A 24,640-nucleotide genomic window follows, 5' to 3' on the forward strand; every position below is an offset into this window, starting at 1 on the left:
AAAATCAAGCTATACTTCAAAATTGAGCAATAATCATAATAACCCTAACTATAATATTGTATATTTGGTCAAAAGACATAGTACTACGATGTAAAATTTCTTTTCCCAGGGAATACAAATGGCATTAAGTTTAAACGCTACTTATATTAAACTTTTAATTAAAAAGAAACATCTCTTTAAGAGTATATTGAGTATATTTATCTCAATGTTTAAAACCTGATGTGATTCATAATAATTTAATCAAATGTTTAAGGACACACATATAGCATACAAGACATATCAGTGTTTACAAAAACATTTCCAGTTTCTGAGAACGTTATCAAGACTATGTGCCTCAGATACATCATAGGAAATAAGGGGACCTCACTGACTACTAGCTCTAGCAGTGTTTGATTGGGTCTAAACAGACTTCATGAGATTTTTCAAAAATGTTTCCAATGAAATTGTTCCCACTTCTAAGTGACTTTGGTGCTTAGCATGTCTTGCTTCTTCCCAAACCAAATCTTTTTCTCTGAACTCATTCTGCCAGAACCTGCCTAAAAAGAGTATATTGCTTAAAAAGATTCATTCTTAGCAACACACTGCTAAAAAAAAAAAATCTATAATTTAATGTAAGCATCTAAGACAGCTTGAAGGGAAATGTTTTGAAATTTGGAATGAGATATGGGAGATATGTTTTATTTATTTCATTTACTGTGTTTAATGTGCTCTGGTCAAGTGCTTGGCAATGCATAAATAACCCAGAAATATAGGTCCGAAAACCACACACCTTTTATTTCAAAATAAAATGAGCAATTAAAACTCTCAGGTAGAATGGGGCTTCTGAGCGTCCACCCTTCCCAACTGCAAAGAGGAAAAAACTCAACACCACTGAGAATAAGAAACCTTGATTAAATCCATGAATGAAGTTTGATGTTCTATTAAATTTTCATTTTATACAATTCTATATCTTGTTCATTATTTAAAAATGATTTCACCTCTTTAACATTAAATAAAATTGATAGGCCAGGAATATGTACAATGTTACATTGTGGCAATTACAAACTTCTGATTCACTTCCTCCAGGATTATTTCTACCTCAACTTGAGAAGCATTGTGGCACAAATATGAAAGTAAGTATGTACAATTGTGTGCAATATGGAGCACAGAAAAAGTATGGAGGAAATTTTAGCTCCTTAATGCCCATATATTTCTAGCTATAAAAGAACTCTCACAGGCATATTTCTATCTCCTTAAATGGGAACTAAAGATAAAGGAAACACTATAGTACAAAGCAGTTTGAGTTCTTCTGAGGCACCTAAATATTCTAAAACTGTCATTCTAAATTCCTGAAATAAGGGTCTTTCTTGAAACCAGGTGCTGGTGGCACACACCTGTAATCCTAGATACTAAGGAGGCTGAGATCTGAGGATTAAAGTTATCCTGGGCAGGAAAGTCCATGAAACTCTTATCTCCAATTAACCATCAAAGAGCTGGAACTGGAGCTGTGGCTCAAGTGTGATAGCTCCAAGCCTTGAATGGAAAAGCTAAGGAACAGAGAGAGCCCAGACCCTAAGTTCAAGTTGGAATACCAGAGCACACGTGTACACACACACACACACACACACACACACACACACACAGAGGTCAGTGACCTCAGAGAAGTACAGGGCAGAGATATGTCTTAGACCTTCAGAGCAGGGATAGCAAGCTTTCCAAACATGTATGGTTGCAACACACTTGTTCCCCACAACAATGCCAGTTTTAAAAATCCCTAATTATATCAAGTCAGCATTACAGGTGAGAGGAGATCTTTCAGCTCTAGAATGTTGGAAAAGAAAACATAGTGAGCAGCACTAGAGGCTCAGAGAAGCACACAGAGTCAGAGTGATCAAGAATCTCACTGTGATGAAGTGATGGGTTTACTGGGCACAGGGCTTTTCTACTGCCTCAAAGTTATTCTCAGAACTTATTTTTCCTATCTAGATTTCTTTCTTTTTTTTTTTTTCCATCTAACTTTGTGTGTAACTTTAACATGGAGAAACTATAATATTTTTATCAAGGCCTGATTTTCATCTTAAAGATGTTTCCTGTTGTTGAAGATTGTAATTTAATAATTATGTTAAATAATCATGTCTATGTTTTACATTTTAAGGACCAAATATATACAATGAAAATAAGTTTTATGAGAAAAATCGAACCATCAATAGCTCTTACTCATTCTCCTTTGTGACTACAACCAAACAAAGATGGACAGGGAGTAAGGCACCCACTACATAAGATCACTGTCTTTTCTTTTCTTGAATTCTTTTCTTTTCTTTTTCTTGTACAGCCTGGGGCTTGAACTCAGTGTATGCACTGTCCCTGAGCATTTTTGCTTCATGCCAGTTAGTGCTCTACCATTTTCAGCCACAGCCCCACTTCAAGTTTTCTGGTGGTTAATTGGAGATAGGAATCATGGACTTTCCTGCCAGGGCTGGCTTTGAACTGCGATCCTCAGATCTCAGCCCCCTGAGTAACTAGGATTACAGGTGTGAGCCACCAGCACCTGGCTCATTAAGATTGTTTTTGTTGTTGCTGTTTTTTGGAGGCTAAACTCTCAGGTTCAAAAGCTAAAGTTAACTGATGAAGTTCAGAAAACTAAAAATAACAGCTCAGCATCCTTTCTTCTCCTCCCATCATCTAGCAAGACATATTGATGTTCTAAATTCCTAGAATAAAAATATTTCTTGCTAGGTGCTGGGTGGCTTATGTCTGTTAATCCTAGTTACTCAGAAGGCTGAGATCCAAAGACTGAAATTTGAAGCCAGCCTGGGCAGATAAGTCTGTGAAACTCTTATCTCCAATTAATTAACATTTAAAAAAAAAAGCCAAAGTGGAGGTTGGTTCAAGTGGTAGAGCCGTAGCCTTGAACATAAAAGCTCAGGGACAGCACCTAAGTCCTAAGTTCAAGCACCAAAACTAGCGCACGCGCATGCACATGCGCATGCACGTGCGCACACACACACGCGCACACACACACGCACACGCACACAGAGTTGTGAACCATAAATGGGAAAGCATATCTTAAGAAACTTCATGGAAGTTGAATCAGACAAAAGTCTTTATGCACTTAAAATGCTTGTTTAGGTCTGTACAAGAGACTTAAAGTCATGTGTGCATTTAAGTTTCCACTAATCAGAAGCTGAACTATTACTGTAAAGAATTATAGTAGCCTATCTAACAGGTGATTTTTAATCACCTTATTGCTTAATATTAGTTTGTCCATCAGTGGCACCTGAGATTGGTCACTTATTAAAGGTATAAGCTGGAAAATTTATATGATAGTAGACACAGAATCTTTATAAACATTAGTTTCATCCTATTTACAGTATAATTTAATATGTGCTCTGGATTTTTTTTTTTGCTATGGATTTTCCTTGTGACTTGAGATAGTTGCTTCAATTTAATAATGCATTGATAACACCAGGAAGTAGCTGAAAGCAATATGACTTCTTATCAATTTGTCTACTCGGAACAAAAACAACAGCTTTGCTATCTAAATAAAAACTAACTGGGTTTGGTGAGAAAAAATTTCTACAATCATGAAAATGGAAATCCTGAAAGAGAAACTTGTCCTTAAAAGCATTTGTAAGCACTCAATATTCAAAAGTTACAATGATCTGCTTCTAATTTTCCTAACAACTTCATGTTCTCTTGCTTCTTTCATCACGTTATGCACACAGACTAAAAATTCTTCTACTGGGACTGGGAAGGTGGCTCAGTGGTAGAGCGCTTGCCTTGCATGCACGAGGCCCTGGGTTCGATTCCTCAGCACCACATAAGCAAAAAGAAAAAAGCCGGAAGTGGCGCTGTGGCTCAAGTGGTAGAGTGCTAGCCTTGAGCTGAAGAGCTGAGGGACAGCGCCCAGGCCCAGAGTTCAGGCCCCACGACCAGACACCCTCCTCCCCCCCCCCAAAAAAAAGAAAAAAAAAATTCTTCTACTATGTCCTGACAGGCTGCCTCCAAGTTACATTTTAGGTCTGTTTAAAAAAAATAATAATGCTTCCAAAAGAACCTCAAATAGTTATTCACCATGTGGTTTGGAGTATTCTTCACTTGTCCCCACCACTTTATTACATTTTGATTGTTCATCCTCTTTGCCTCTAAACTGCCCCTTAAAAGAGACTACATTTGTGTGCTTTATGTAAGAGCCAAAGGCATGGAAGTAGTACAGCATCTGCCTCGCAACCATGAGGGCCTGAATTCCAGTCCCAGCTCTGAAATTAAAAGGCGGTCCAGATTCTGGGTGTGGTAGTGCATTCTTATAATCCCAGAATGCAGGAGGCTGAAGCTGGACGATAAAAATGTCAGGACAGCTGGGATTACATAGTGAGACTCTCAAAAAAGAAGATGGGTATAGTAGTACCTACCTGCACCACCACCACCACCACCACCACCACCACCACCACTACTACCACTATTATTACTACTACAACTAATGGGTAGGTAGAGGTAGGAGGAAGCATTGTTTGAGGTAGCTATCTGAAAAACTAAAGCAAAAAGGGATGGGGGTAGAGTTCACAGGTAGAACACTTGCTTAACAAGTGTAAGGCTCTGAGTAAAATCCTCAGTACTAGAAAAAAGAAAAAGGCAAAGCAAAAGGAAAAGGAAAAGATGGAGGAAGGGAGGAAAAAAGGGAAGGAGGAAGGAAAAGAGAGTGGAAAGGTCAATGTCTGAAAATTTTGTCTACTTTTATACAATAATTATGATGGCAAATGAGTTTAATAATGTGAGAGCATCCTATAAAGTAAAAGCTGTATCATTATCATCATAATTAAAAGTCTAGATTTTACTCCTTGAAGTAAAAGTGAATTTCCTAAACCACAATTTAAAATAAACATCAGAAATGAAATAGATCATAAAATACATTTTTATTTATTTTTTCAGATAGTGTGGTACTGCTGGCCTCAAACTTGTAATCTTCTTGCCTCAGCCTCCAAACTGCTGGGATTATAAGCATGCACCATCATATGTGGCCATAAAACATGCTTTTGATTAGAAAACACTTGTTTTCTTTGTAAATTTTATTTGGTAATGGATAGCATTCATGGATCCAGAAGAAAAGGTGCTTATGATCCAAAAACCTATATTTAGAAATCTGATACTTTGATCATACAAAAAAACTGACATGCTGCACGGCTCCTTACCTGACCAGTGTCCTGTGGTGATGCCAGTTCTGTCCGTGCATGTCTCACTTACAGGCCTAAACACAGTCTCCCATCCACCAGTAGCATAGCGCCAATTCTGGGATTCCAGGATGAGTGTCCGCTGGGTGCCATATGCAATCATAAAGCAGTAAACTACATGATGGAGTTGACAACCATAGCCACAGCCTTTGTTGATGTTACATACCAGCTTCTTGGCTTTGCTGCAGTCCTTGGGATTCTGTCAGAGAAAATAACAAGCAAAAATGAAAATAAAGTTGTTCGGAGACATTAACATGTCTTTAGATGTCATGAGTATCAAAAATGATGTAAGCAGGAACTGGTCCCATATAATTCTTCTTAAGCCAAGAATTCAGTTTTAAGGATTAGATCCAATAAAAATTTTATGTAAAATGACAACTTCTTTGTAGGGAGACAGAAGCCAAAAAGGACAATTACTAAGAAAATATCGCTAAATAAATAAAAAACAAAGCAGTCATATTAAAAATACTTTCTTAGAGCTGGGTGCTGATGGCTCACGCTTGTAATCCTAGCTACTTAGGAGGCTGAGATTTGAGGATCACAGTTCAAAGCCAGTCTGGGCAGGAAAGTAGTCCATGCAACTCTTGTCTCCAATTAACCATCAGAAAACCAGAAGTGGCACTGTGATAGAGCATTTACCTTGAGCTGAAGAGCTGAGGGACAGTGCCCAGGCCCAGAGTTCAAGCCCCACTACTGACAAAAAAAAAAAAAAAACTTCCTTAAAAATAATAAAAATAGCTAGGTGCTTGTGGTTCATGCCTGTAATCCTTGCTACTCAGGAGGCTGAGATTTGATGATCGTGGTTCAAAGTCAGCCCAGGCAGGAAAGTCTGTGAGACTCTTACCTACAATTAACTACCAAAAAAGACAGAAGTGGAGCAGTGGCTCAAATGGAAGAGCATTAGCCTTGAGTACATAAACTCAGAGACAGTTCACAGACCGTGAGTCCAAGGTCCTAGCCTGGCAAATATACATATAATGGGATTTTTTTGTTGTTTTTAGGGTCATAGGGCTTGAACTCTGAGCTGAGTGCTAGCTAAAGGCCAGCACTCTACCACTTGAGCCATAGCGCCACTTCTGGCTTTTTCTGCTTATGTGGTTCTGAGGAATCAAACCCAGGCTTCATGCATGCAAGGCAAGCACTCTACCACTGAGCCACCTTCCCAGCCCTATATATATGTATTATAATTCAAAAATTTTTAATGTGTTCCTACTTTTCTGTAACTGAGAACATATAAGTGTGATTACATAACCCTAACTCAAAGTTACAAACATACTTAATGGTGGAAGTAAAAATCATTCATTTCCAGCACCACTTCAGATTCTGAACTTACTTTCTGTAATAAAACTAAAGAAGAAGTTGTAATTTATCTTTTAATTTATCTCCAGAGTTCTACGTGCTACAAACAAAACCTACTTTTTCATTAGGAAGTAAAAAACACTCAGTAAAGACATTGTGGAATTCAACAACTGTAAAACATTAGTCAGAGAGTTTCTTTTTAAAACAAACACGATGCTTGCTACCAGCAATTTTTATAACTGAATACATAATATGTTTTATACTATCTTGATATTGATTTGAATTTTTAATTGGGAGGTCCATTTTTCTATTTCTATACATTGCCATAAAAATGGTTGGCTGATATGAGAATGTCTTTTATCCCAATGGTAAAGTTTCAATTCTGCTCTAATTTGTGTGAGTTATTACTAAACATCCTTAGGGATTTTAGTTCCTCATATAACAAGTTGTTTTGACAAGCATTCTTTAGTCTGAGTGTTCCAAGCTTTTTTTTTCTGCAAGCAAAGAGAGGATGGTGCCTCTAGGAACAGAATCTATTTTCCTCATACAGCAAGAGGCAAGGTAATTACTTCTTAATTTATATGAGCCTTGAATAAAGCATTCAACAAACTTCAAATCTAAAACTATATTCTAGGGATATCATCTGTTCTCTTCAGTAGAGTTCACCTTACAAAAGCTAAGATGGTAGGCTATGAAGCCATTCTGAAGAAAAGCTGAAAAAGGAAAATACATTCAAGTACCTCCAAAAGAGATAGCTTTTATACTCAAATGTATCAGAGCAAGCTGGTCTTTTGTAGATCAAAGAAGAACCAATGCGAACCTTAAGAAGAGTTAACCCTCTTATATATCCAAAAGATTTAGTCAATATTGTTTCTACAATCAAGCACAAATTACTTATCCTTTTTTATTTGAGACTATGAATTCTTATAGTAATATTTTTCATTTGAGACTGTGGCAGACTCGTACAGTAATAATCCCATCTTGTTGTTTCAGCCACAAAAGATTAGGAAAAGGAAAGTATATAAGAATGGGAAAACTATATCGTTTAATTTCTGTATCATAACAACAAAGATTCTGGAAGCAAATGATGCTCTCAAACTGATCCACAGCTTTATCCAAAGTTTATCAAGGGTGTAGATACAAACATTTGTCAATTTTTCATGATTTGTAACAAAAGCACTTGAATATTTCCAGAATTCATTATGAATAAAAAGTCTATATATTCTTCAATAACCTTTTTCTTTTGAACACTTTTTAGATGTACTGAATCACTGTAAAAATAGTACAGACTGCTACTATATGCCCATTTCCCTTATTATTACATCATACCTTGACCTTTTGTCTTAAAAAAGAAATGAGGGATCATAATTATTGGAATAGCTGATCTTTACTTTGGAAACTATAGATCTTTTATTTAAAAGAAGACTTATATCTGTAGATAAGAAAATCACAGTTACTATGTCTTAAGAATTTTATTAGAACTCAGGGTTTTGGACATAAAAGTTATAAGACAAAGGAAAGGGAAATTTATAAAAGAATTTGTAGACCTCTAATCAAGCTGGAGAGCGAATATATTAATTTTTCAGGTGACATAAGGGGAAAACATTATACTAGACTCTGAAATGAAAAAAGGTTTACATATGAAAGATAATCAATGAAGACAAGACAGAGTAGTTAAAAAAAGAAAATGACTAGAATACTAAATAAATAAAACTGAAAGAATAAAGCCACATCTCATTTTTTCCCAAACTACTTATATCCTTTCTAAAGGATATTTTTTGAACATCCAGAAAAAAATCAGAGGATAGTGAGAAACAGATACGTTGTATTGGTAAAACAAATTAAAATCTGGGGGGGAGGGGGGACTCACTACTTCTAAGGAAAGCAGAGAGGATTAAAAACAAGAGGCAACTCTGAGATATGCAGTGATTTATTCTAGTGGAAAGGAACTTTGAAGGAAATCCTTGATGTGAACGAAGTCTATGTTGTACATCACTGTTAAAGAAACAACAAACATAAGAGTTACAAAGTCTATAAAAAGTTTTGTAATCTTCAAATTTCTTATCAAATAACATGTCAATGGTCATGATTCGGTTTTACACTACCAAGCTGATAGCTAGAGGTGTGACTTGTCCATGGGAAAAAAATGTAAAGGAGGGGCCTCATTACCAAAGAAAGCTTCCCTTTAATTGTTCCACTACTTGACTAGGGTAGTTGTTTCTGGTAATAAAATGCATTTTTTCTTATTTAATGCACTCATATAAAATGCCTACCAGTTATGCAAGACTGCAGCAATGTGGCTGTTTTATACTGGGAGTCTCATCAATTGTCCCCTCCACTAACCCTCCTCCCACCTTACACATGTGGGATTCTGATAAAGTTAGTGGAGGAAGCTCACTAGGAAGTACTTCTTATCTGGGAATGGAAAAATGAGAGAATACAGATAAAAAATGTCCCAATGAGTCCCATGGGAAGACTTTCATTCACTCTACTCTTCAGCCTTGAGTGTCAGTCATTAAGCAATTTCAAATAAACTTAAATTCATTAATGTATCTGATATATGTAGTAAATCTTCAAAAATGATAGCAATGGAAAATGAAAGCACACATATAAATAATTACTGGAGCAATTTAAATGTTCTAAGATTGTGATAATTGAAGAATTTTTGAAAAATCCACTTTCAGCTAAAATGAAGGATTCTAGATAAAACTGAATTTAGGCTAAACCTTGAAAGATGTAATTTATTACATGAAATGTCTTTAAAATTATTAAGTAGTTGTCCATACTTTAAAAGTATGAAAAAATCAGTTAAAATATAACCTCTATAAAAATCATGTTTATAATGTGAGATTATTTTATATGAGATCTTCTTAAAGCCAGATTCATCAATGGGCAGATTTAGTCTAGCTCCTTGTAGTAATAATTTATAGCAATCCAAATTTTAGAAATAGGATATAAATTTAACAAAATACTTCAGAAAACATGCGCTAATGAAAGAGCTTTGTAGAGAGGCTTAGGGTGTGATTTTTGTCCTAATGAAAATTCTGCTATGAACTCAATTGTATGACTTTGCTTCAATTAATGTATTTAAAACTGAACAACTCTCCCTGTTCAATCTACCCTTCTCTCAGAGATAATGATGATGGCTGAATAAGATGATACATACTCCACACTGGTATGAACTACCATATCATTTATAATCTGAGAGGCTTTTTTTCACACTGGGTGAATACAATTTGGGGACAATAGTTGGGACTGAACCCAGGACTTTATACATGCTAAGCACATGTTTACTCAAGCTACATTCCCAGTCTAAATCATAGATTTTTACTATTTATAAAGGTTTTCCTTACAAAACTAAAGTATTCTTAGGACAAATGTTTCAGGCACAATGTAATTCCCTCCCTTTATCTGTCCAGGGTTACTATGAAACAAAAACATTACAGGAAAAGGCTAAATCCACAAGAAATGAAAATATTTAGTCAATATAAACTAGACATAATCATATCAAATTTCTCTTATAGTGAATGCTCAATGACTATACTTCAGCCTATTTACATTTTAAAAGACAAAAAGAAGATAACCACAATCACAAAAATAAGTAAGTAGTGCGCAATCCAGAATTTAGAATTCAGACCTCACAATCTATTTTCCACTGTCCTTATCTATTCTCCCAAGATGTCTCTTTAACACAAGATGTAACAAAAAGTTCAGGCTTAGAGTGCCTTATATGGCTACTTTTGTAAGTTTAGGATTAAGAATCAGAACCCTAGGGAATCATTCCAGCAACTCTCTTGAGAACATTTCTTCCTGAAAGGAGATAAGCTACAGATAGCTCCCATTTACAATGAGGAGAGTTCAGTAACAACAAAGGAATGTATTAGGCCAGGTAAGTTAAATTTTACTGTGCTCTCCGTCTAAACACAAGACTATAAAGAGGTTTTTAATTTATTTGCTTAAAAAGATTTGCAATATCCAGTTTGTGGTGATAAGGAAAAAAAGATTCATTAATAGTGAGGTGAAAACATTTCATTGTATTGGAAACAATGTAATTTTCTCTAAAATTATTTTCAAAACCAAAGCTGAAAAGGTAATGAAGCAAATAAGTGAACTGAAGCACTGTATGGTGGTAATTAAAATGAAGACTTTGGGCACACTTAACATCCATAAAAGAGGAAGTTAAAAGGCATTCTCCTTTTTAAAAGCCAAGACTGGAAATTAACTCCCTAACAACATATTACAGAAATATTTCCCTAGCAAAGTTAAGACTGTATGAAGGTGTCCTTTCCAATCCTGAAATAGTGATCAGCTGTAAGTAATAACAGCAACACGACAGCCCAGACAGAAGAAATTACCAAGTGTTTCAGGAAATCAAATTCCTTCTAAGTATTGTGTAAATCCAGTAGAAAATAACAGATAAATGAGAGGCATTTAAGGAACTGCTATACTGTTCCAGGTGGTCCTAGAAAGCCTCCAAATCAGACTCCTAATGATGAGTACACCAGAACAATCTTGGTAATATATTCTACAAGGGCCATAAAAAAATCTAAAGAGACAGATTCTGCCCATCCTGTGTGTGTGTGTGTGTGTGTGTGTGTGTGTGTGTGTGACACACACACACACACACACACGCAAAAGATCTATCTCCTCAAGTATTTCAACTTTTCTTCACAAGTTTACAACTCCAATTCCCAGGTCTTAGAATCAGCTTAAGTAGTAAAGTTAAACAGCATGCTTAGAATATTAAGACTAAATTCTAGAAAGATCCTCCCTACCATTTCAGAATCATGTTTTCCTCAAAAGGCAGGTACTCTTTTCTAAAAAACTGGAGAAAGAAGGGAGGAAAAAGAGGGGAAAAAAGGAAACAGTAAAAGTGCCCACATGCCAAAGAAATGTAAGCCTTAGGGAAGATAATGAGATGAAACAGTTGCCCAAGGGAAACTGGATGGCACTATTCCTTGCAAAGACTGCAGTAGTTTTATTTCAAATGAAAGTCAGAGTAAGTTTTGCTATTTTGCTGGCTTTTCTATTCCACACAATGACATCCTTCTGGGTAGTATTGGTACTTAAGGCACTTAGCTACTCACTGGATTAATCGAACAATAAATTAAATCACATGTCTCTAGGAGGGAGATAATTCTCATCTCTCTATGCAACTGCCCCTACACCGAGAATCTACTAGTAGCTGAGCATAAATTTCTTTGAACTAATCAGTTATTATTTTTCAATGAGAAAGAGGTCTTAAGATCACTTTTATCAAACTGCCTCCAGTTAAGAGTATTCTAACCAATTCACCTTATTTTCTTTAATCTCCAAAATCCTTAATATTGTAACTTTTTACTTTCAAGTAATTTAAGATCCGTAATAAATTATAAAAGTAGTACAGAGAATTACTGTTTAGCTTTCATGAGATGTCAATTAATGACAGTACATTTTAAAAAGCAAGATGCTGGGGGAGGCTGGGAAGGGATGTGAAGGGTAAACCAAAGGAGGAGGCTGCAATGCTTGGTAAGAAATGTACGCATTATCCTGCCCATGTAATTGTAACCCCTCTGTACAGTATGTTCACAAATAAAATTAAATTAAATTAAAAAAAATAAAATAAAATAAAAATAAAAAGCAAGATGCTGGTGACTCAAGCCTGTAATCCTAGCCACAATTAAAAGCCAGCCAGGCAGGAAAGCCCATGAGACTCTTATATCCAATTAACTACCAAAAAGCAGGAAGTTGAGCTGTGACTCAAGTGGCAAAATATTGCCCTGGAACACAAAAGCTCAGGGACAGATCTCAGGTCTTTCAAGCCTCAGTACTTTATCTCTCTCTCACCACACACACACACACACACACACACACACACACACACACACACACACACACACACACACACACACACACACACACACACACACACACACACACACACACACACACACACACACACACACACACACACACACACACACACACACACACACACACTGGCATTACCTAATACTATTAGCTAAATTCCAGGCTTTATATAAATTCTACCAGTTGTTTTTTTTTTTGTTTTTTTTTTTTTATTTTATTTTATTTGAGAACATACTGTACAGAGGGGTTACAATTACATGGGCAGGATAATGCATACATTTCTTACCAAGCATTGCATCCTCCTCCTTTGTTTCTACCAGTTTTTATATATACTCATATTGTAACATATACCACCTCATATGACCCACACAACTATGCTATTCTTTTGAGTCACAGCTTTCCCCAAATCTTAATCCATGAAAACCACTGACTTGTAACACTGTGTTTTGAAATCTTGTTTTCCAATTATGTATTGCTATGGTGTGGAAATATGATAAACTTCTGTGTGCTGATTGATTATATCTACTGTGGCTAGTTAAATTCACTTAACTAATTCTAGGACTTTTGCTGTTATATTGTTGGAATTTTTCTACACTGATAATCATAGCCTAATTGCACCAAATAGAACTTTCATTATGATACTGAATAGTAGTGGTGAGAAAGTAATCCTTGTCTTGTTCCCAAGTTTAAAGGAGAAGCATTTAGTCTTTAATTAATAAATATGATGTTACTTGTTTGTGTGTGTGTTTTCTTTTTTAAATCAAGCTGAAGAGTATTCTTTCAATTCCTGGTTTGCTAAGTGTTTGATCAGGACTGAGCACTAGATTGCTATCAAAAACTTTCTTAATTGATAACTATATAGCTCTGTTTTCCTTCTTAAATCTGTTACTAGATTAACTAATTGACCATAGAGCTGTTAGACAGCCTCGCATTCCTGAAATAAATCCTAGTTGACCATGATATATCTATATATAGAGACCTCTCTCTGTGTGTATATATATATACATATTCTACATGTCTATTTATGTACATATTTATATATATATGTATACATCCCATATGTGTATGTGTACATATTCCACATGTGTGTATTTCTGTATATATATGTGTGTATATATACTTGTGGAATCAATTTAATAAGATTTTACTGAGGATTCTTTTTTTAGGGGGTGACAGTGTATATGGAAATTAGTTTTCTTTGACTATACTGTCTTTGACTAGTTTTGAAATCAGGAAATAGCTGTCCTCATAAATGAGTGGAAAGTATTTCCTTTTATTATTTGGAATAATTGGTATAATTTATTTTTAAGTGTTTTTTAGATATATTAGTTTTCTATTGTTGATAGCCATCATCACAAACTAAGTAGTTTAATACAGCATGTATTTATTATCTAACAGTTTCTGTGGGTCAAGAATCTGGCACAGCGTAGCTGGGTCTTCTGCTTTAAACAGAACAACAACCATGGTTTTATCTGAGCATGAGGCCCTGGCCTATTGCTAGTTATCTCAGCTATTTGCAATATGTATTTTCTTATTATTTCATCAAGCCAGCAAGAGAGAGTACTTATAGGTACTCTGCTGATGAAAAGAGTCTCCATGAAACGTCGTGTAAATGCCACATTCTACTACCTAGAAGCAAGTCACAAATAAGTGCCACACTAAAGAGAAGAAATTACACAAAGGCACTGGCAAAAGAAGCGATCAAAAGCCGCCAGCTTAGAATCTACCATGGAAGAATTAATTAAGTAAAAAGCAATTTTGGAAGATTATGAATTCAATTTCTTTAATCTTGAACAAGTTCTTAATGTTTGTGGTGTTCAAAGAAGTAGTCTAGAATTAAACATTTATAAGTTGATCATGCTATCATTGCTATATATTCCTTTGTCCTTTTGATTATTGTTTGAATAGTACATCATTCCATTATTTTACTTGAATCTAAGTCATATATAAGGTATAAAATCCCACGGATAAAGGTTTTTCTTCTGTAAAATATTTCCTTACAGTCTTTTAAATGTCTATAGTGAGAACCTCTCATTCATTTAATACTTTAATATATATTATCATATGTTAACCTTAATCTATGTTAGATCTTCATTTTCTTTGCTACCTTACTAAGTGTTGCCTTTTGTTTTTTGCTCCTTGGTAGTACTGGGGCTTGAATTCAGGGTCTCATGCTTGCTTGCTTGCTTGTTGAGCTGGCACTGTACCACTTGAGACACACTACCAGCCTGGTTTTTTCTTGTTATTTCTGACCAGGTTGGCTTCAAAAGACACTCCTCTGTATCTTAGCTTCATAAGTAACTAGGATTATAGGCATGAACCAATTACATTCAGCAATTTTATTGACTAAAAAACAACAACTGTTTTGTCACCCTTCTCTTTTTAATTTCCACCCTTTATAATTTCCTTCTTTCTTCTCATTTAGGATTAACCTTGCTCCTTTTAACAGGCTTTTCTCTTTTGTGTGGTAGAAGCTAATATTGTTTGCTTGAGAACTTTTCCATCTATAAGCACTTAAGTACTATAAATTTCCCTCTAGACTCTACTTTAGCTGATTTGTTGCATTTCATTTTCATGTTCATTGAGTTGATTGTATCATTTTATTTGATAAAATACTTCTTCATTATCTCATGATCTATTTAGAAATGAATTATTGAACTTTCAAATGTTTAGAAATGACTTTTATTATTTTTCTTCATTTATAATTTATGACTTGATAAAGGAATAAACTTCTGTGATTTTTACCGTTTTATGTTTGTTTTACTATTCAGGATATGATGTATTTAAGTATATGTACAATACATACTTGTTAAGAATGTATTTTTTGCTCTTGTTGGGTGAAATATGCTACAATTGTTTGCTCATTCCCATTGGTTGACAGTTGTTCAGTTCTTCTATATATTTGCTTATTTTCTGTCTGGTACTTCTATCAATCACTGACAGCAATGATAAAGTCTTCAACTGTATTTTGCTATTCTCTTTTCAGATCTTACAGATTTTATTTCATGTGTTTTGAAGTTCTCTTATTAAGCACACATAGAATTAAACATTTATAAGTTGATCATGCTATCATTGCTATATATTCCTTTGTCCTTTTGATTATTGTTTGAATAGTACATCATTCCATTATTTTACTTGAATCTAAGTCATATATAAGAAGTGAGTTTCTGGTGGGCACCATCGCTCACATCTATAATCCTAGATACTCAGGAGGCTGAGATCTGAGGATCATGGTCCAATGCCAGCCTGGGAAATAAAGTCTTTGGGACTCTTATTGCCAATTAACCATCTAAAAACCAGAAGTGGAGCTGTGGCTTGTAGATCACTGGTTGTGAGCAAAAAACGTCGGGGACAGTGCCTAGGCCCTGAGTCAAGCCTCAGTGTTGGGAAGAGAGGGAGGGAGGAGAAAGGGAGGGAGGGAGAGAGGAAGGGAAAGAGGGAGAGAGGAAGGGAGGGAGGAAGGGAGGGAGGGAGGGAGGGAGGGAGGGAAGAAAGAAGGAAGGAAGGAAGGAAGGAAGGAAGGAAGGAAGGAAGGAAGGAAGGAAGGAAGGAAGGAAGGAAGGAAGGAAGGGAGAAAGGAAGGAAGGAAGGAAGGAGAAAAAGAGAAAGAATTTGGGACAAAATATAGTTGAGTATTAAAAAAAATACCTATTTTACTAAATGAAAAAAAGGGACTGTTTTCCAATTTTTGTCTTAGAGTCTTCTCTTCCTCTGTCCCCTCCCCTTCGATGCACTTCCCTCCTTTCCTCATTGTTAATGAGAAACAACAATAAATATTATTAATGCTATTAAAAAACTAGTGAAACTCAAAGTTTTCAACTGCATCAGTAGTTCCAAAATAATCAATGAAAGTAACATAAAATTATGTGAATTATTTATCAAGAATACAGATATTTAAGTGGTAAAACCTTGCCAATTAGACATAAATATTAAAAACATTTGCTTTTAATGTTCTCTTTTCCTATTATTTTGTACACAGATACAAATTATTATGATCTTTTAAATCACTAGTGTAATTTCAAATGATCTATAAGTATATTGCCAAGATAAACTCATTCATCTGAACAACTTCTCACAGTAATAATATTATCATGATCAACAGAAAAAGAGTAGAGCAATGGCTTTATGAGCAGTAAGCTTGAGACAGAAAAAAGTATTACAAAATCATAGCCACAATTTTAATATCAAATAATACTTACAATATTTATGTCTGTGATGTGGGTCTAAAAGTTAGAGAAAAATGCGCAGTGTAGCTAGATTTTAAGGCTCAATACAATTTCTAAATAAGTTTCTTGATTAATTAAAATCATTTCATTCTATGGGGAAAATAATCTGTAAGTATTCAATATACCAGGCATCTATAATTCTTAGCCAAACCAGTTAATGGACTAAACAAGGAAAGCAGTTACAAAATTTTCAATAGTAAGTTTATGAATTGCTTAATTTTGTATAGATATCAAACAAAGACTTCTTCATTTATTCTATCTCTTTTTAACTCATAGCAGTACTGGGGTTTGAACTTGGGGCAAAATATTTGCTAGGCTGACAGCATACCACTTAAGCCACATCTCTGCCTTTTACTAGTTTTGAAAATAAACTTTAGTCAAGTTTTCTACTAAGTAGTATTGAATTGTGATCCTCTAGATCTTAGCCTCCTAAGTAGGTAGGATTATGGTATAAACCACTAGTACTCAGGGTCTTTAAACTCTTTAAAAAATATTATTTCCTAGTTTATACTCATATTCCAAATGTTACTGCTATCTCTCAGATTCTAAATTAAACTGTATAAAACTGCCTTTAGGATATGGTATAAATGGAACACAAATTAATTCTATGTTTAGACAAGGATCCTATTCCCCAAATATCTCATTATTTGACAAATTAATTCTTTTTTAAAGCAGCTGTGTCTCAAATTGTACTACAGGTAAAAACTTCCAAATAGAACATTATCTATTAGAATCAGTATTCCTAACTACATATATGTTTAATTTTGTTGGAATGGAAAAGAATGACTGTTTTCATCTCTATACAGATAAGAGGAAGAAATAGTGGGTGATTAATTTGTAATCCCTACTAATAATGTTAAAAATATAGTTCCTGAGTTCATGTACTATGTGATTTTTGTTTCTTTTGTAAGTTCTTTCCCCATGGTATAACCCCTGTTTTCACTGTATTTGATTCCAGTATTCTGTATCTTTTTCTTTTGTAAGTTCTTCCCCAATGGTATAACCCCTGTTTTCAGTGTATTTGATTCTGGTGTTCTGCATCTTGTATATACATTTGTTATAGTGGAATGCTTAAATGGTGATGCAGGCAGACCCATTTGTGATGATGAGATATACAGGACACTATGTTGAAAATGAACTTTACAATGTAGCCGTGTGTGGGGGGGGTGTTACGAGGAGGGGAGGAGGGAGGAGTTGGGGAGGGAAGTGATGGTTGGGGAAAATCAAAGGAGGAGGTAATTATATTTAACATAATTTAAATTTGTATAAATGAATTATTCACTATGAAATTAAATTATTTTTACTATAGAAATCTTTCAAAAATAATGAATTCAAGGATACACAATGAGAAAGTAGCACAATTTGAAGTTAAAACACACAAGCAAAAGTGGAAAATATTTCAAGGAGCTTTTAGTCTAGATGAAAAGAATCATATATTAAAAAGTTGAAAAAAAATTTACCCAACTTATGGTTGTTTTTTTTTTTTACTGAGATTGTTTGCATCTCCTTGAATATTAAACACTCACTTTTCATGGAAAAATATGAGAAAATGTAAAATAACTTTTTGTAAGGTATGTTTTATTGTTACTGTAAAGGTGATGTACAGAGGGGCTCCAGTTACATAAAAGAATTTGTTAAACACAGAAATTTAAGTAAAAGTCCAAGAAAAATGCCAAGTTGTATTATAAAAGATTATTTTAAAATACCAATGTAATTATAAATTACGAGTATGATTTACAAGTGAAATTCCTCAATACTGAAAATTAAGATAAAAACTAAAACCTAAGAGAAAGAAAAAAAGAAGAAGCAAAAGCAGCTGGCAGGTCCACAGTATAGAGAACTGAACCATGACCAGATAATAGTTTAAAAATAGTGGATATAAAAGTAAACGAATATGTGGAAATAGAAGATGCTGGGAAGCCATTATTATTTCCACTTTAAATAAAGAAAATGGTTCTGCACCACCAGCCATTCATAGTTCATTGAATAAGGACCCAGTTGGTAAGACATAATTATCTCTTCCCTACAGGAGGTAAAGTATTTCTTATTCTATAGATTCCACTGACGAACGGTTATGAGATTATGAGACCGAAACAGTATACCATGATCAAGTTGTTTTTAAACCTGATTTGCTATTTTTTCCCTACTTACATGTAGAAAAATATGTACCTTAAAATATACAGAAATGTGATTAATTGATATTTTGCCTCCAGTCTTAAATGGAAAGCAGAGTGTCAGTACACAGAAATTATGCCATCAGATGCAATAGGAAAGGATGGAGTTGAGTATTTTCAACTTTCAGCATTTTTCAGTTTCCAAGAATTCTACGAATTCTACAAATTCAGTCTCTTAGTTCCTTGTCAGTCAGTGATCCCATTACTGGAATTTCAGCTCCTGAACCTATTTGGAAGAGTCTATCAATTCTATTTTCCTAATCTCTTTCTCAAGTCTCCTCTCCACATCCTAGGCAAAATGTCACTTCTTCCTTGTACTATGATCCTTTTATCTTAAATAATCTCCAGGCTTATAATAGCTATACACTGCACAAAAGAAAATGTACTTTTCACTGGACTCATGTAATTGTAGTGCCTCTGTATATCACCTCTATAGTAACAATAAATTAACAAAAAATTAAAATTAGAAACCATTTTAAAAAATGAAAGCTGGGTGCCAGTGGCTCACACCTGTAATCCTAGCTACTCAGGAGGCTGAGATCTGAGGATCAAGGTTCAAAGCCAGCCCGGGCAGGAAAGTCCTTGAGACTCTTATCTCCAATAAACCACCAGAAAACCAGAAGTGGCACTATGGCTCAAGTGATAGAGTGCTAGCCTTGAGCTGAAGAGCTGAGGGACAGTACCCAGGCCCAGAGTTCAAGCCCCATGACCAAAAAACTAAATAAAAAAAAATGATAATTTCTTTACATATATGAAAGATAAAATTAATAAGGATTTAAAAAATAAAATTTGATTTAAAGGCTAGAAATGAGTTTACTAGTATTTCCTATATGTTGCTATAATGGTATTTAGGAAACAAAATTTCCAGTGACCATTCACTGCTATGCACTATCATGCTTAACCACTGTCATCTAATTTCTTTTTTATTTTTGTCAGTTGGGGGGCCTGAACTCTGGGACTGGGCGCTGTCCCTCAGCTCTTCAGCTCAAGGCTAGCACTCTACCTACTACTTGAGCCACAGCACCACTTCCGGTTTTCTGGTGGTTAATATTCTAGACAACCTGAAAAACCTCTGGGTTCCTGTACTGCTCTTTCCCTCTTATGATCCACTGCTCCCATCATCTTTTCCAGCTAGTCTTTTCCTCCATTTATGTGTGTCCAGGTCTTAAAATTACCCTTTACAGTTAGAATCAAATACAACCTCCACAAAATTGCCCTGAAGGTCTCCTTCCTCAAAATGCTATAAATATCTCATATACTTCTCTCCTGAAAAATAGCCATGTTCATAATTATAGATTTTGTGTATGTGTGTATAAGAAGCAACTCTTTTAGGGCCAGGACCTTGTTTTAGTCATCTTTATATTTCACTCAAGGCATATATGTAAAATGAGAATAATGTTAAAAGGCAAGTACTAGAAAAACTACAAGCAAACAATAATTCATACTTTGTATATTGTTATGATTTTTCTTCTTGTTCCACTTAGAAATTACATTCTAATTCAACCTTACCTGGAGATAAGTTATTCTCCGCTGGACCAACTCTGTGAGATCTTTGGCCTCTTTTTCCCGCCAATCACCTGCTCCATCTGTTTGACTGAGGTAGTATAGATCCGTCATTATAGACCTATAAATGCAAACAAAGTTGCAGGACCATCTTATTCATACTTTGTCAGTAGATTATACAGTCTTTAGAAGAGATCAAAATTCTTCATAATCATGAAGATTGATGCTTAAATTGATGTGGTACTCATCTTTTATTTTCTATCAAGGCAATTAAACTTTAGTCTCTGGCATCTGAGATTTAATTTAATAGTAAGTTTTTACTCTAGAAAAAAATATACTCATTTTTCTTCAAGTCTGAAATTAGGCAAGAAAGATCAAAGAACCAGAGAGAACTAATTCTCAATTTTAGATATGCCACTTACTTCTTTGTATCTTAGCAAAGTAATTTTGCTATCTCTGAGATTTAGTTATTTCATCTTAAAATAAACATCACCAAATTAAAATAATGCATGCAATACATATGTAACAATAAGTATGAAGTAGCAAGATATGTAATAAGTGGTAAGTCCTTCTTTTTTTTTTTTTTTAATGCCAAATGCCCTGAAAAAGTTGTTTCAGAGCTTTTACCTTCTGTCTGGAAAGAATAGATCAATAATTCTACAACTCAGAAGAAGGAGCTACTTGTGTTAGATTACTGTAATATGTGATAACTGCATAGCCAGTCATAAAACAATCCAATATCTATTTTCCTCTAAGACCCCAAAGGAGGGGCCTGATCAGAAGTACTCAGTCAATAGATGATAAGAGTAGCCCTGAACATACCTAGGAGGAAATAACAATAGTGTTGGTCATTTTTTTTAATTCCTGTTTCTCAACTAAATACTAAAACATTTAGTAACAGAGCAAATGGTAACCAATGGGAAAGTCATATTTGTCATCATAGAAACATAAATTCTTTTCCCACATTTTTTTCATCAGCAGTTGTTATGGTTTGTGTTCTTGATGATGGCCATTCTGAGTACAGTGAAATGAAATCTGTGTCATTTTGATTTGTTTTTCTTTTATGTCCAACATATTGATGGGTTTTTTCTTTCCTTTCTTTTCTTTCTCTTTTTTCTTCCTTCCTTTCCTTCTCCATTTTCTCCCCTTTCTTCCCTTTCTTTCTTCTTCCCTCTCTCCTTCCCCTCCCTTTCGTTACCTAGAAATTGGTACTATACTAACAGGGCAGTGCTGGAGATCAAATCCAGAACCTTGACCATGCTAAGCAAGTGTTCTATGACATCCCTAGCCCATTCCAATAAAGCTAGAAAAATGAAAACAAAAAACTAATAATCCTAAGAAAGAAACCCTTCAGAAGAAATAAAAGTCCTAAATAATTTTCCCTGTAGTCAGCATCTCTGTAAACCAAAAAATAAATAGTTCTTTTTCAGAATATCTTAATGTTTAAGAGAGACAATTTGCACACTATAATTTGGGCAAATGTAAAAATAAAAATAGGTAACACATGTACAATAGTAATGTGAAACATAAATAAATGGGGAAATTGTGGGGCATGTAGTAACTCTTTTATCTATTTTTATATATCTAATACTTTTGAAATAAATGAAAATACTGAAGTTTAATAATAATACACTTTTGTCTACACAAAAAATCAGCAGCCACATGCTTGAGGCTCATGCCTGTAATCCTAGCTACTCAGGAGGTTGAAATCAGGAGGATCATGATTCAAAACCAGCTGGATAGAAAAGCCTGTGAAACTGTGTCTCCAAAATAAGCAGCAAAAAGCAGAGCTGGAGGTGTGGCTCAACTGGTAAGAGTGTTAGCAGATCAAGTGTGATGACAAATTCTGTTACATATAACACATACACATACATATACAAACAAATCAGCAGACAGAAACATAAAAGTATATTTTAATTCCTTTTCTCAAGAATCTTGGAAATGGCCAGTATAAGAATATTTTCTATTCACTTCAAATCCTTCTGTTTTGTACATTCACTACTTAAAGGGTTATTTCTCTAATACTTGCTTATGTTTGCTCATTACTTACATTACTACATTGTAATCTGGCCTTGTGGAGTTAAATTATTACCCTATGTTGTATCCCAGATTCATTATAATTTATATTTAAGCAGCTGACACAGCTACCTGTAATTTCCATTTTGTTTTCAGTGAAATATTATTATTTAACATACACTAAATGGCATAATCCAACAAACAACAAAATGTAACAATGATTTATATCCATTTCTCATAAGCCATTTATTATGTTCATTTTTAATTTGTACAAAGCACACATACAAACTATATTTAGAAAATAAGTTTTAAAATTTAATTTCAAAAATTTAATTTCAAAATTATATTGTTTCATAAAAAAATCCTTAAAGATACCATCAGAAATCAGTAAATCTTTTTTACATACTACATACAAATACTGTATCAGATTATTTGAAAATCTTCATTTTTCTACAAAACTAAAATAAGCAACGCATACAGGCATAAAGCTCCAGCTAATGGCAGTTTGGTGCCTGGAATCAATGTAACTTTAGAATAATGCACTAAGGATATACTTGGTCAACATATGGCCTAATACAGCCTGATGCCAGAGGGGCTAAAAATTTCAAAGGACAGCCTAATGTTGAACCTAATAACTCAGTGGCCCTTTAATAGTATGTTACTATAATTCTGTAGAACCATTAACATTAAAATATGATCCAATCCACTGAGTTTTGTTTGTAACTTCACTTAAAACAACGGAGCAATTTTTCAAAATCATATCATTGATGATGTTAATATCTATGAAACTCTTGTTTGTATGAGCAATTTGTTTCCTTTTCCCAGTAGTAGGCTGTGCTAATATAACAATTTTTCTTTTATTGTTCACTAATGAGACAGAAATTGCTATAAGAATCCTACTGAGAACTTAAGACTTTAAATATAACAGGCCAAAGAATAGGTTTCACTGTATTTATAATGATTCTCGGGTATTTTATTTTGCATGAACACAGCAGCACTATAACATTTTCTTTTCTATGGATGATAAACTACATATTCTTTAGAGATGTGTAAATAGGAGAAAGAAATTTAAGTAGGCAGATCTCAGGTTCCCCTTTCTATCAACTAGACAGACAGTGATTTAAAAAAATAGACTTCTTTATCCAAAACTTGTTTACCTTTAATTAGAAATCCTCAGATGTATTATTTAAAAATTTTTAGTGTTTGAATTAGAAATATACTGCAGAAAAATACTGGAACCTTGTAGGAATTCTGCAGTGCAAAACCACACATTCTAACTACTGATTGTATATGAAGGACATTTACTGGAAAATACTTTAATACACTATTGAATATCACTAATATCTTTAGAGTTTATATCACATAAAGATTCCTAGAAAAACATTTTCAATAATGTTTTCCCATTATTTAATTTGGTTGATTTGGCAACTGCTATCCTTTGATACCTCAGGTTGTCCACTGTTCTTAAAAATCCTGTCATTCACCATTCAGCAAAAAAATTAAAGTTCCTTTCCCATTCCCAAATTACCATGTATACAAAAGCTCCAATGAAATTACATGGAAAATAGTACCTTTCATGATGCCCTATATCCGAAAGAAATTCATCTGTATGTCTTTGGAGTTCATTCCCTTCTAGAGTCTTTAATTTCTTCAATTCACTCTGTAGAAAAAACCAGAGCTCTTTAGCTCCATTTTCAATTCTCCTTCTAAGGATTTCATGATCTTTCCCCAGACCTACAGTCAAAAAATAGAAAGATCAGCATTTCCCACAATTTGGTAAAAGAAAATTTTCAATTGCTTGTGCTAAATCCAATATACAGAGTAGTAGAAAAAAAAAACAAAAAACAGCAGAATCACTCACCATTTCTGGTTTGTTTTTTGTAATTTTCAATCTGTTCTTTGGCCTTAAGAAGCTGCTCTTCTAAAACACGTACCCTTCCTGTTGCTGGCCCCTGATCAATGGGACCTTCTGGTATCCTAGAGTTAAGGGAAGAAAATATAAACATTTAGCTTTTAAGTTACGAAAGAAGATACATTCTTACTTTGTTATACCATATTTAGTAGCTCTACAAATGGTTAAACATGCCACAAAAGAGGTACCAGCTAAATTTTCTCCCCAAATGTACAAATTAACCACAAATATTGGCATAAAAATGAACAAAACCAGACAAATAATCTCATTCAGAGTTGCAATGGTCTAGGGGTTAATAAACCTTTAAGAAACTGTGCTAAAACCTCTAGTTCTATTAGTTGCAGTGCCACAATTTGTGGCAAAGTGGTCAATTCCTCATTAATATCAAAAATGGTGAAGTAAAAGATTAATGAGAACATGTCTTCGGACATATACAAATTATCAAATACTAAG

At 34.3% G+C, this 24,640-nt stretch overlaps 1 protein-coding gene across 2 annotated transcripts in view; it reads right to left on the bottom strand.

Moving 5' to 3' along the window:
• The window catches only part of Fut8 (fucosyltransferase 8), a 102,173-nt gene that overhangs the window by 42,959 nt on the left and 34,574 nt on the right, over window positions 1-24,640 (bottom strand). Inside the window, exons 2-5 of one of the 2 annotated variants that reach the window (XM_042691830.1) lie at window positions 24,137-24,252; window positions 23,847-24,009; window positions 20,266-20,380; window positions 5,169-5,406 (exon numbers count right to left, since the gene is read on the bottom strand). In XM_042691830.1, the coding sequence (XP_042547764.1) occupies window positions 5,169-5,406; window positions 20,266-20,380; window positions 23,847-24,009; window positions 24,137-24,252 (632 nt within the window). Of the gene's footprint in view, window positions 1-5,168; window positions 5,407-20,265; window positions 20,381-23,846; window positions 24,010-24,136; window positions 24,253-24,640 lie in introns of those variants that run through there. The other variant, XM_042691831.1, reaches the window with a different exon arrangement.

Source organism: Dipodomys spectabilis, unplaced genomic scaffold (assembly GCF_019054845.1).
Source record: "Dipodomys spectabilis isolate Male_0828 unplaced genomic scaffold, ASM1905484v1 ptg000146l, whole genome shotgun sequence".
In the NCBI taxonomy this organism is placed as follows: Eukaryota; Metazoa; Chordata; class Mammalia; order Rodentia; family Heteromyidae; genus Dipodomys; species Dipodomys spectabilis.